Here is a 13211-nt window from a genome sequence, read left to right on the forward strand (position 1 = left end):
AATTAACTTTTTTTTTTCTGTTTGTTGAAAGCTAATTAAGAGCTGAGTGACCCTTCTAATTAATTGTAAATATTTATTTTTTCCATTTTATTACTTTTATTACAGTATTACTTTCATAATACTTTGATAAAGAATTCTCAAACTTGAAGGTTAGAGACTTGAGTGCACATATTTATTGTTTGTTTGGATAAATTTTTTACTGGGCACTAAAAACTTGTAGACTAAACTGCATGAATCTGAGGATGTAAAGTAAACATTTGACTATAAAACCAGAAATAATAGTGACAAATAGTCTTATGTGCTGCATAATTCCATATTATACGACCGCGCTTTAAAAATTTATAACTCCAGAATCACCAGTACTGTTTTTATAAACTGTATCTTGTTTTTTTTTATGGTTGAATGAAATACAAATTTATTTATAATGAATTAAACTTAAGTGAGACGTTTAAAATGCCACCGATACTCGGGCGGCATCTCTCTTCCCTCGAAGATGGATGTTGCTCCCGCGGCTCTCTGCGGTTCTGCGGACCGGGAAGTTGATTGGAATTTTGTGCAATTCCTGCAGTATTGCCTCCTTGGTTCCCTCCAGTTTTCGACCGAAACTTCAATTCGTTAACCCTTTTGACTCTTCTTTCTTTTGTCGAAACTCTGTCGCATTCTCTAGATTCTTCTTGCCGACACCTGTAAATAAACCTTGCATTGTAAAGCAATTGTATTTGTAAGCTTTAAAATAAAGTAACTGGTCAGTGAGATATGATTTTTTAAAGTGTGTGTTACATAATTGGAAATGCGGTTCTAAAGATTAAAAAGACGTTGCCTGATTTAACTGTAATCAGAAGTAAAAACTGAAATTTTGAGAGATATTGTTTATTATTTTGCTTGTCACTTTTGATGCTTTTTATTTGTTAAATCAAAAGACAAAATTTTTTCTGAAAATGCAAAACCAGAATGTAGATAAGGCTCCTTGCTGTAACTTAAGCTGCGACCTAACCAAAGTAAGCTCTAGCCTGAGCTATGCCTCAGGTTAACTCTAGCCTGAACTATGCACTTTCCACCTCGTTATTATTCGGTAGAGGGAAAGCTACTTTTATGTTACAACTCTGTGCCGTAAGCGGTATAATACTAGATCTGCGGATTCTACAATGCAACAAAAACTTCTGTCGTAGCATAATTGCATTGTAATTTGAAAAAAAAAACTCAATAAAAGCATAAAAATGTTAATGTTTTCTATACTTAATACATGAAAATTACTTTGATAACACTGAAGCTCAGTTTTGTAATCAATTTAAATGGAAAGTTTGTAAAAAAAGAAACAAGAAAACAAATTCTAGAGTTAAATTGCTTTAAAGATTTTAAAATAAATTATTTTTTAATCTTGTAAATTTATTTAATTTTTAGGAAAATTAGAATATTTAAATGATTAACTGTATATTAAAATCAAGTCTGAATTATTATTACATATTTATTGTAGAATATAGATACATTGAGTGTAAGAGTTTATTTTCAGAGGAATATTTATCCATTTATCCGGTACTTGAAATGTGGAGAAATTTCACAAGATTTTAATTCAGATACCATTAAAATTAGGTGTAAAAAGAATATTTAATACTCCTAATATTCTTTTTGAAATACTGGCCAGTCAACAAATTCAGTTTAATGGCATTAATGTTCGAAAAATTAAATGGTTTTCTTAATAGGCTCGAATGTTTTTGACGTATATAAAATGCCATCCTCAGAAAACTCCTTTCCAAATAAATAAAAAAAATATTATGGATTTTTATGCTATAATTATATTTTATTATTAATGAAATTATGAACGCAGGCCTATTAAATTCTTTTACCTTTTTCCTAAATAAAATATAGCTTAAATCTCAATTTTATCTGTTAAATTATAAAAAATGTTTTTTAAAAAAAAATATTAAAGCATCAAAGATAAATTTATTTTAATTTTATCTTTCTAATGGTAGCATTTATTGGATTTAATAATAACTCTCTTTCAAATATGCCAGAGTATTTGTATACAAGTAATCAGATTCCTTTCGTTGGATCTGGGTTCAGACTAATGCACCGACTTAACAGAAGTTTCTAATGTAATGGAATTAGTTAGTAGAGCCAGAGGAAAGTCATTGTATTTGGGTGCAGATAACTCTGTCCCTATAATTGAACGGATCGTTGTCCTAAGAGGAAAAGGAGAAGAGATCTTTACCTGCTTGTTACCATGACGACCTTCCTACCATCAGACTTTAACATTATCAATCATTGACTCCTACCCACCTCGTCTCTTCCTCCAATATCTGTTCCTTCTCATACATTTGCTATTGCCATGTTGTGTTGTTCTGTCAAAACAAGTGATGAACAACTCTCCATTGTCCTCCGTTAGTCTTCCATAATCAGCAAATGCTCTGATTGAATTGCTCTATGGTGCGTGTCACACTCTTTTGGGATTCGGAATTGTGATAGAATAATGAAACCATTGTTAGTCTTATTAATATTATAATCGTGAATTAGTTGTGGTTTTCTAAAAGTGTTAATTTTATTAATTGTAAATTAATTGTATTAAAGACTTTTATTTAATTAAAAGTAATGTGGATGTCATTTAATAGTATAAAATTAATCATTTTTAAATGTTTTTAATTCATAATTTAATTTAATTTTTTTTTTTTAGTGACCTGTCCAGAAATTTAATCAGTAAAATTCAAGAAGGAGCTTTTCTAAATTTATCAAATGTAGAAAAACTGTAAGCATTTTTCATTTTAATTACTTTTTAATCATTATAAGAATGTATAATATACGTTTGACTTCAATACACATATTTATGTATGCGTGAATGCACGTGTTAAACTTATATTTACATGCAAACACACAGACGTACTGATCCAAATTAAATCTAATAGTTTTCTTTGTGTAGTGTGTACAATTGTGTCTTGTTCATTACTTTATTTTAGTGTGTTTATATTTATTTATTTACCTTTTTTACTTGAACTTTTCTTTCAAAACAACAATAGCTAATGATTTTCTTATTAGTTTACTTAGTTTAATTGGAGTCAAACAAATATACAAATCTAAATCCCAACTTTGTGTTTAAGTATATAAATTAGATATTACTAGAATTTTTCTGGATAATTGAGTTAAACTATAGTTTTAATTAGCGGCAATTGGTTTGCATATTTTAATTATTAGTATAGTTACGTTCATTTATTTAATGTTAACAATTGGCTGATCAGTTCGAGTGTTCAGTTTGCCACGGAATGGAAGTTTCTTTCCAAAAATCAATAAAATATATATAGATACGTAATGTAATTTCTGCAAGTTATTCTCACATAATCTATAATTATTTAAAGATTAAGAATTTGATAAATTGACCTTTTTAAAATTTAATAAAAAAGAAAAATTATGTTAAAAAGACATTTTAATTAAAAAGTAAATTAACACTTTAAAGCCGTAAATTGTAAAAATTTCATTTATAAAAGTTCTGTACAGTTTTAATATTTGTTAATTTGATTGAATGACACTTGAGACGTTCCAAAAACATAATAATTTAAATTAATTAAATAATTTTTAGATTTATTAAAATATAATTTTTAAAAAAAAATTAAAAGAGTAATTTTTTTGTTTCGTTTTTGTTAATTAAAATGTTTTGACGTTTAAATTGTAATTAGTGATTTTAAAAATTTGAAGCGTCGAGTTAATTTTTTAATAGATTTAAAAAAAAATTTCTTTATAATAAATTTAATTTAAAAAAATCTATTTGTAATGCATAATTAATTAAGCTCTCTGATTTGAAAAATTTGTTTTTGACATTGTTTGATAAAGAGAGAAATTTCTTATCGAGGAAATGAATGGAAGAATTTAATTATTGGATATTAACTGTATTTTAAATAATGAATATGCAAATATTACAAAAGATAAGCTATTATTTGTTCACAATTTTTTTGTTTTTAATATATTAAAATTCCTGGAAACAATTATTTTCAATAAGAGATTTTGAAGTACCACATTAATCAAATTTATTATTGAATTCAGTTCACGTAATATTATTATATATAAAACAGACATAAATAAATAAATAATAAGTTTGTTCGAGCTACTGAGGAGTTTAATATAGCATCTCGCCCCTATGCCGGCAAAGTAATGCCACTAAAATAAAACATAATATATTTTTTTTTGGAATTAAGAGTAATGCAACAATATAGAGAAGGTGTAGAATGAAATGGGTAGAATGAAAGAGGAGAGCCAGCCTTCTTGACTGGTACTCTGCATGAACTACCGGTATCAGCCGTAGCTATCGGTTGTCATGCTGGCAATGACAATTGTTTAAATACAGCCCTGGTTTCAGATACATTAGAAATATATAGTCGTCGCTACTCAGTCTTGATTCAGTACTTAGAATCCAGTATTGGCTTGCATTGTGTGTAGCACGTGTGATACAGCTTCGTTATGTAAACTTACATAAAAGAGGTGTCAAGAGTCCTTCGAGTTGAGGGTGAGGACTTGCAAGGTCCTTTGCAAAACTAAAACTTCCACTAGATAATACTTGACGTGTAATGAAGGAAATTATGCGGAGTGATTATATTAAAATAATAATTCAGATTGTTTTATTAATTTGAGTAGATGTGCATTTATATTCTAATCATGAAGGATGTTAAATACATTCATAAATAATTTAAAAAATAAAAGAAAATTTATAAATACTGCTTTTTAAACTTATTTTTATATGATTTAATGTTATATTTACATAACATCAAAGAATTGAATATGATGTAATAAGAAATTAATAAGTTTCATTTTTTTATATTTATAATCACATTCACAAAAAAATAAATTGTAATAATAGTGTGAATGTGTTTTAACTCTTTTTAAAATAATTTGCATTTTGACTTTTTCCTGCCCTAAGGGCAGTAAGAAGACTTTCTCATGCTTGTGGGTTTGGCTGTGTTCACAATGGGAGCAGTTGGGTTTTGATGGATGAGTGAAATGTTCAGGTCAAATTACCCATGAAAGTTTCTGAGTCTGCAATGTGGATCCCCAGAAACTGATGCCTTTATCATCCGAGCCATCCAGACATTGAATATATTTACTTATTAAGGAGTAAAAGTTTTTCCTAAACTTTTTATGAATTTTTCATTATACAGTTGTATATACAAATGAAAGACTCACACACTTTTGTATGAAATGAAGGAAAAATAACAAGGATGCTATTAAACAATTCAAATAAATATCTAAACAAAATGAGTTTTCTGAATTGATTTCAAACTTAAAAGTACAAGCAAATAACTTCCAAAATAATGATTTAATACATGGAATTGTTTGTCATCTATATCTGCTTGTGCTTTTGGTTCACATTGAATATATACTTCAATAAACAACGTACAAAACCAGTTATAATTGATATATAAAGTATCCTATGTAACTCGCATCACAGGAAAATGAAGTTTGAAAGATCAATAACTGCACATGTTTCGGGCATTGTCCGGATAAGTCAATATTAATGATAGGGAGGAAAATGACTATGCAAAGTTAGATTCTTAAATTTTTTTACAGTTTTTTGTTTCAAAGTAATTTATAATTAAATTTACTTGCAAGTTATGAATAAAATTAAAATAAATAATAAATTAAAAACAGCATTTACGTCATGTAAAAAATTTTTTTACTTCCTTTAACATATATTGCATAACATCTAGATCATAACCAGGATTTTCTCAGCCATCCTAAATGTTCATTCAACAGAAAATGCACATGAATTTAAAATTAATAAGTGTAATTAAGCATAAACACTGTCAAATAATCAATAGTTTCAAATTGAATCTACAATAAATACCGGTATTAAATAATATTTTACGAACAAAGAATTATTTATGTTTTGAGAATAACTTTTATCACATATTAAGGATTTAAAAGTCACAAATAACATACTAAATATTTGATGAACTCTTTGAGTACTTTTTCTGCATTGATAAAGTTTTTCAATTAGAACATTAGTATAAAATGAATTATTTATTTAGTAATTATAAAAATATATAAGATGAAATAATAAAACTATTTATTTACAGTGATTTATCTCATAATAAATTGGCCAGTTTGTCGGCCAGAATGTTCGAGAGTTTAACTTCGTTACAGCGACTGTAAGTTCACTTAAAACATTTTTTTCTAATACATTAACTGATCTTAGTAAGTAAGATGAGATAAATTAGATGATATTTTATGATTTTTTTCTCATTTAATATTAAATATATTCTCATATATATTTAATATTAATATATTATAATAGTATCAATGTGTTTCTTATATTATCATGGTAAGGAATTGTTTATAAGAAATCCTTTTTCTCCTCTTTAAAGTTTAAATATATAAATTTTATTAAAATGCATTATTTTAATGCATTTTAATAAAATTTATATATTTACCATAGAAACTCTAAATATAAATTATGATTTTTTTTAAATTTATAAACTGTTCGGCATAATTTTTGAATTTTGTCGTAGAATGTATTCAGTATTATTTATTTTCTTTCAGCATTAAATTTATTATGATAGACTATTACATGATTTAATAACATTTATGAATAAAGTATATAAAATTTTTCATACGGTTGATTAAATATTTTATAAGCTTTGTAAGTTTACAATGAAAAAAAAAATGATTAGAGGTCGTTATGTTCATCCCTTCTGGCATTTTTCTGGAAAACTTTCTATAAATAAATTGCTATCTAAAAATACAGTTCCACATTTATTAGCAATGAAGTGTTTAATCTAGTTGCTGTTGATTTTTAACATGTCAGCATTTATTTGCCTAATTTTGCAGCAAGATTACTTGAAAGGAAATAAATGACTATTTATTTTAGTGTATTTACTAAGTATCTAATGATAAAAGTTAACAAAACTTTGTACCATGTTAATAAATAAATCATATATTTTTTTTAATATATGATATCCTACTCTTACAAATTTATAATTTCAAAACTTTTATTATATTATAATTGTTCTGGATAGTTTAATTTTAATTCTGTCTTCATATAAAAATGTTCTGAATCATTTAATAATGTCAAAAGAGTCATTCTAAACTGAGTATAGTCAAATGTTTGAAGAAAAACATCATGATTAGATGGCAGAGAAAGTTAAGGGATCATCCTACTTCTTCAGGGATCCAGGACTGAATCCATGAGGTTGAAAAACCCCACAAATTTTTCAAAGGATTGTTTGTCTTGGATGCATTGGACCCCATCTCTCACCATCAGCCCTTAAGGGCCTGACTGGATCTGTAATGGGTAAGATAAAAAGGCTCTCGTAGTGTCTACAGGATAGAAAGAGTAAAAAGAAATGTATGCCTTTATAGTTAAACGTATCCTGTTTTTAAAACTCCATTTTAGTTTGTTTTACAAATCATATATTTTATAAAAATTATCAAAATGTGTTTAAAAATATGAACCAAATAAACTCGAAATCTTTAAAATTAACAAAATAATTAAATGTTGCTGGATTCTTCAAGCTTCTGTAGGAGTAGAAAATGATTACTATAATTTCCTGCAAATAACCTGCAGTTATCTGCGTTTAAAAGTTAATTTGAAAGCGGGTGCAGATTATATGCAGGAAATTACGGTAATTTATTATATAAAATCCAAATTATGTAATGAATTAATTAAATACTAGCCTTAAAATTAGGGCCGTACAGTTGGAGTTGAAAGCAAATTTGTTGCTAGAGGAGTCGGAGTCAGTAAAAGTGGACCAATTCCGACATCTGTTTTTTTTATCATGTATTTTATAGTAAGTTCCTAATAGATATGTAAAAATATTGTCTTATATTATAGGAGCCTCCTGCATAGTAAGATCTTATTTTATGATTTCCCCACTTTCATGATCTTTCTTTGCCTATCACTAATTAGTATCGATTCTCATTTCAGAAATATGTATTTGAATACATTCTGTGTTAGCTAATTCTCAGTTTTTATTGCCAAAAGACTCATATAAGATGGGTAAGAAGACTAAGGTTAAATCTAGTGTTTTTTCATATTTTACTATAACCATAGATGGAAAAGGATAGACTTTATGTATTATGTAGTTGAAGATGATAGTGGTGATAATGAAAAACACTGTGAGAAAGAGTATTTTCAGTGGTTTCGATAGGAATGTCTAAAGATTCACTTGATAGTGATGAAATGCCATTTTTAATATAACCAAGTGTACCGGTATTTTAAATTAAGATTTAAAGACAGGATCTTAGTCAGGGATTCGGCCTATCAGCTCCATAGTTCTGCTTAGAATATTCCCTAAAATTTTAGAAATATTTAGTTATTTGTTTAGTACTAAAATATATTTTGTTAAATTTTCATAGTGACTTGAATTGATAAAGAGGCAGAAATAAAAGTTAAATATTTGTTGATGTAATACATTTTAATTTTATTTTGTTTCAAATATAAACAATATTTCATTATTTTGTAAAATTTTTACATTACTAAAAAGAACAGGAGTGTCAGATATCTTGTTTGAGCAACTTGGAATATCCAAAAGATTAGCTATCCACACAAGATTTTGGAGATTCTTGTTGGGACAGGATAAATTATACTGTCATTAAACATAGATATCAGAACCAAATTAGGTATTAGCAATATAGTGGACAATATTAAAATCTAACAGAAAAAAATCTGTATGGATGATTACTGGCTGACCAGAATAGCATTGTAATATTTACTGAAGGAAAAGGGGCAATCTGGTGTGACAAAAAGATGGAAGGATCAAGAGCATCTTGAGCTGCGGTAGAACAGGTTCCGAGACCTGAAGGATAACTTCATGATGACGGAAGTGAAAAAATTATGTATTTTGTTTTAAGTACAAGTTTAAACGTAGAAAATATTAATTAAACATTTAAAAATTGTACATTTTATCAATAATTTTATTTTTATTTCTGTTTCTTTATCAATTCAAATCATTGCAAACTTTAACAAAACATATTTTAACTGAATATTTCTGAAATATTTTAAGGCTAATTAATTAATCCATTATATAATTTGGATTTTTATACAAAAAATTAATTAGTTTTTATTCCTAAAATAGCTTGGATAATTTAGAAATATTTAATTCAGTGCCATAGCTACAGGGGTGTTATGAGACAGCTAAGCCCCCTAAAAAAATTAAAATAGCCTCCAACTTAGTGCAGCAGTGACTTTCGCTTTTATCATATAAACTTCACTGTTACTGTTTTTTACATGTGAAATGTAGCTAATATTGCTGGCTGGAAAAGCAGGGCTGTGGAGTTGGAGTCATGGAGTTTTGGTGTTTTAGCTGGAGTCGGAGTTGGAGTCGGTAGATTTTTATGTGACTCCACAGCCCTGGCAGGGCTGTGGAGTCGTAGTCGGAGTCGGAGTTGTGGAGTTTAGGTGTTTTAGTCGGAGTCGGATGGTAAGGAAAAGTTGGAGTTGGAGTTGGTAGATTTTTACGCGACTCCACAGCCCTGTGGAGAAGAGAAAAATGTCATTCATCATAACCTTGTTCTCTTTGTGTCTTGTTGATGTCTTAATTTTTTTATTGTATTAACTCTTGTCCCTTGCATTATCGTATACGTAAACCTATTTTTAAAAAATTAAATTAATTAATAATAAACATTCATACCAGGCTTGGAATAGCAAGAAAATTTAAATGTTAAAATTGAAGCTGTTTTAATTTAAATATCATAATAAAATTTAACTTACTATACTATGATAATGAGTATTGAATTTTGGAAAAAAATGATTAATTCAGTTACTAATATAGGGTACATTCCAGTATGTATCAGTCTCAGCCGTAACCGATGTACTGATAGATAGTTTAATAAGCGTTTACTAGAATGTCTGGCAAACTAACAACATGGTGGAAACAAACAGGTCTATATTGGAATTTGCAGACTTATTTTGTCAAAATAACTGGGTTAATACAGATGAGTAGCAAAAATGATGTTAATATTATTAGAGTTGGCCATACTGCTTCATCAGAGCTCGTCGTATTTATGGCCCAACTAGCGTGACGTGCATGGGACACTGCATTGACGAACTCATTAGTGAATGTTGGAACACATTTTAGTATATTGCAGTTCACTGATGCACTGCTTGATGCTTACTGGAATGTATCCATAGTATTTATTGTAATCCATAGTGTATTGAACAGTTTCCTACGTTCATCCCTTCTGGCATTTTTCTGGAAAACTTTCTATAAATAAATTGCTATCTAAAAATACAGTTCCACATTTATTAGCAATGAAGTGTTTAATCTAGTTGCTGTTGATTTTTAACATGTCAGCATTTATTTGCCTAATTTTGCAGCAAGATTACTTGAAAGGAAATAAATGACTATTTATTTTAGTGTATTTACTAAGTATCTAATGATAAAAGTTAACAAAACTTTGTACCATGTTAATAAATAAATCATATATTTTTTTTAATAATATGATATCCTACTCTTACAAATTTATAATTTCAAAACTTTTATTATATTATAATTGTTCTGGATAGTTTAATTTTAATTCTGTCTTCATATAAAACTAATTTAATATTTAAAGTATCATATAAAACAAAGTGTTCAACATGCTTGGATATGGGAGGGGTCCACACCCATTTGGTCCATCCCTCTTATCTATGTTCATGTATATACTGTATGTATTTTATGCATACTTATAATTAAAATATTTGCAATGCCCATTCTACTCTGTTCTTTGCTTAAGAACAGAGAAATTTTAACATATGATTGCACAAAATACAGATATTACTAAATATCACGCATAGTCTTGCATTTGATATTTATTTTCACAAAGTTTTGTATTGTGTTTCATTTATTTATATGCATTTTGATTAGTTGATCTGCTGCTCCATATCTGTTAAACTTAGTAAACAATGATCTTAAAGTGTTTAAAGTGTTATTACTTTTTATAAACTTGTTAATTTGCTTTACATTAATTCTCAGACTAGACTGGGATTTCCTTATTTATATAATTGTATAGCATATTTTGATCAGACTTTATATATTAAATTTTTTAATAGTCTTTTATCTCCTGAAAGGGTTTACCTGGAAGACCTCCTTTATTTAGACTTTCTTCATTTTGAAAAAGCATGCAAGAATTTTATGTATTCTTGCTGATTGTTCATCTCTTGTTGTTGTATTGCAAATATGTTTTATTTTGTTTTGTTTGGTTCAATGTCACGACCTAGTGAATTTATTGACACTTGGCAAATAATTTCATCGTCAACTTTTAATCCATATAGATATGCATTTCAGGCTTTCGCCCCTCTTCAGTCTGTTACATAGATAGGTTGTATCTTGTGGACATCTGTCAGGCACCTTCCACACTACATCTTCCCACTCCCCTTCCCTTCCCTTCCGACTTGACGGCCTCTCCCACATGCCTCACAAAGTGCAACATCTCACTCCAAGAGTGCAACACACAGCCTCACCTACGACTGTATAAACATTCTATTTTAATAGTTGTAACCAGTTTTTATGATTTCTATGCTTAGATTCTTGTTAATATTATTTTTGTCTGTAGTAATTTTGTAGCTTTCCTTAAATTTTCTTTTGTACCAATTTTTTTTCTTTGTGTACTATTATAACTGGTTACAACTATTAAAATAAAATGTTTATACAGTAGCAGGTGAGGCTGTGTATGGCACTCTTGGAGTGAGATGTTGCACGTTGTGAGGCATGTGGGAGAGGCCGTCAAGTCGGAAGGGAAGGGAAGGGGAGTGGGAAGATGTAGTGCGGAAGGTGCCTGACAGATGTCCACAAGATACAACCTATCTATGTAATAGACTGAAGAGGGGTGAAAGCCTGAAACGCATATCTATATGGATTAAAAGTTGACGATGAAATTATTTGCCAAGTGTCAATAAATTCATCAAGTCATGACATTGAACCAAACAAAACAAGAAGAAGACATGGTTTTGACAAATAAATAAAACATGTTTTATTTTATTGTATTGTGTATATTTAATTTTTTGTGTGTATTGCATACGTTACCTTACATTCTGTTGCTTTTATCAATGTTGTTTTTATTTTACTAATATTGTATATATGTTTCTTATGTATTTTATTAGATAATTTTATTTTGTAGTTTCTTTTCTTGCATGTTTTAACATCATAAGTTTGTATGTATTTATATATGTTCTCACTGTTTTATCGTATTTGTGCATTTTATGTTCTTGCTGTTTTGCTTTTATCCAAGGGTTTGTTATTTGAGGGCAGTTCTTTCTTGTCCATTTGATATTACCTGTATTAATTTAAAATAAATAAATAATAAAATATTGTTATATTTTAAATGTTTTGGATCTCTTTCTATTCTAAAGAGGATTTTGTTGTTGTTTGATACAGCACTAATAATTTAATTGTTTGGTAAGAATATCACATATGAGAATAGTTGCTTTATTGTTAATGTGCTACACCTCTCCTTTGTAAGAAATTTAGAAATCTCTACTTCACTCCTACATACGCTACTCTTTCTCCTACATAATAAATAATTTAATTTGTTAGTTTTATCTGTTAAAAATATGACTAGGAACACACATAAATAAAATAGAGCTTAACTATATAAAACTATAAAATAATATAAAAGTATTTTTTTGAAATTTTCATTGCAACTAAATCAAGTTGATTGTCTCCACTTAGGAATTTCTATTTATATTACATATGTTCTTCATCAAAGATGAAATTGTGCTTGCCACTTGAGTTTGTATATGCATTCTTGCTACTTTTAGGATCTTTTCTGTTTAATAGCACTGAATGTTGTTGATATAATTATAATTTTATTTAAAATTATCATAACGTTAGCTTTAATGTTTAAAACATTTCTCTGGTAAAGTAACATTGGGTTACCAGAATAATGCTTGGCCTTGAAGTCAATTGGAGGATTTTAGCGTTGATGATTTAAAATTGTCTGCTTTTGTCAAATTAAAAAAAATTTTTTGCAAAAACTTCACTTTTATTCAAAAACCTTGTTCAGTTTACAAAGTGTAATTATGGTACATTTATTTATGTACCATAATTATATGTTTTCCTTGTGATTTTATGGAAATATCTTTGTTTCTGGAGAGGGAAAACAGCCACTTGAAGGCACTGCCTTTAATATAAATAATAAATTAATTAATTTCTTAAAAATTCTCAATAAATTTGTTATTTTGATTCAGAAATTATTAATAAAGAAATGTATTATTCATCTTTCATTTGTTACTATTAAATATTTTTGAAGTACTGTAT

The 13211-nt window shown here is 28.0% G+C and overlaps 1 protein-coding gene across 1 annotated transcript in view; it reads left to right on the forward strand.

Moving 5' to 3' along the window:
* LOC111633249 (adhesion G protein-coupled receptor A3-like) overlaps positions 1 to 13211 on the forward strand; it is an 81587-nt gene that overhangs the window by 35497 nt on the left and 32879 nt on the right. Inside the window, exon 4 of the mRNA XM_023377787.1 lies at positions 6054 to 6125. Coding sequence (XP_023233555.1) covers positions 6054 to 6125 — 72 coding nt within the window. The remainder of the gene's footprint in view (positions 1 to 6053; positions 6126 to 13211) is intronic.

Source organism: Centruroides sculpturatus, unplaced genomic scaffold (genome assembly GCF_000671375.1).
Source record: "Centruroides sculpturatus isolate CEXI.00-Female unplaced genomic scaffold, Cexi_2.0 scaffold699, whole genome shotgun sequence".
In the NCBI taxonomy this organism is placed as follows: Eukaryota; Metazoa; Arthropoda; class Arachnida; order Scorpiones; family Buthidae; genus Centruroides; species Centruroides sculpturatus.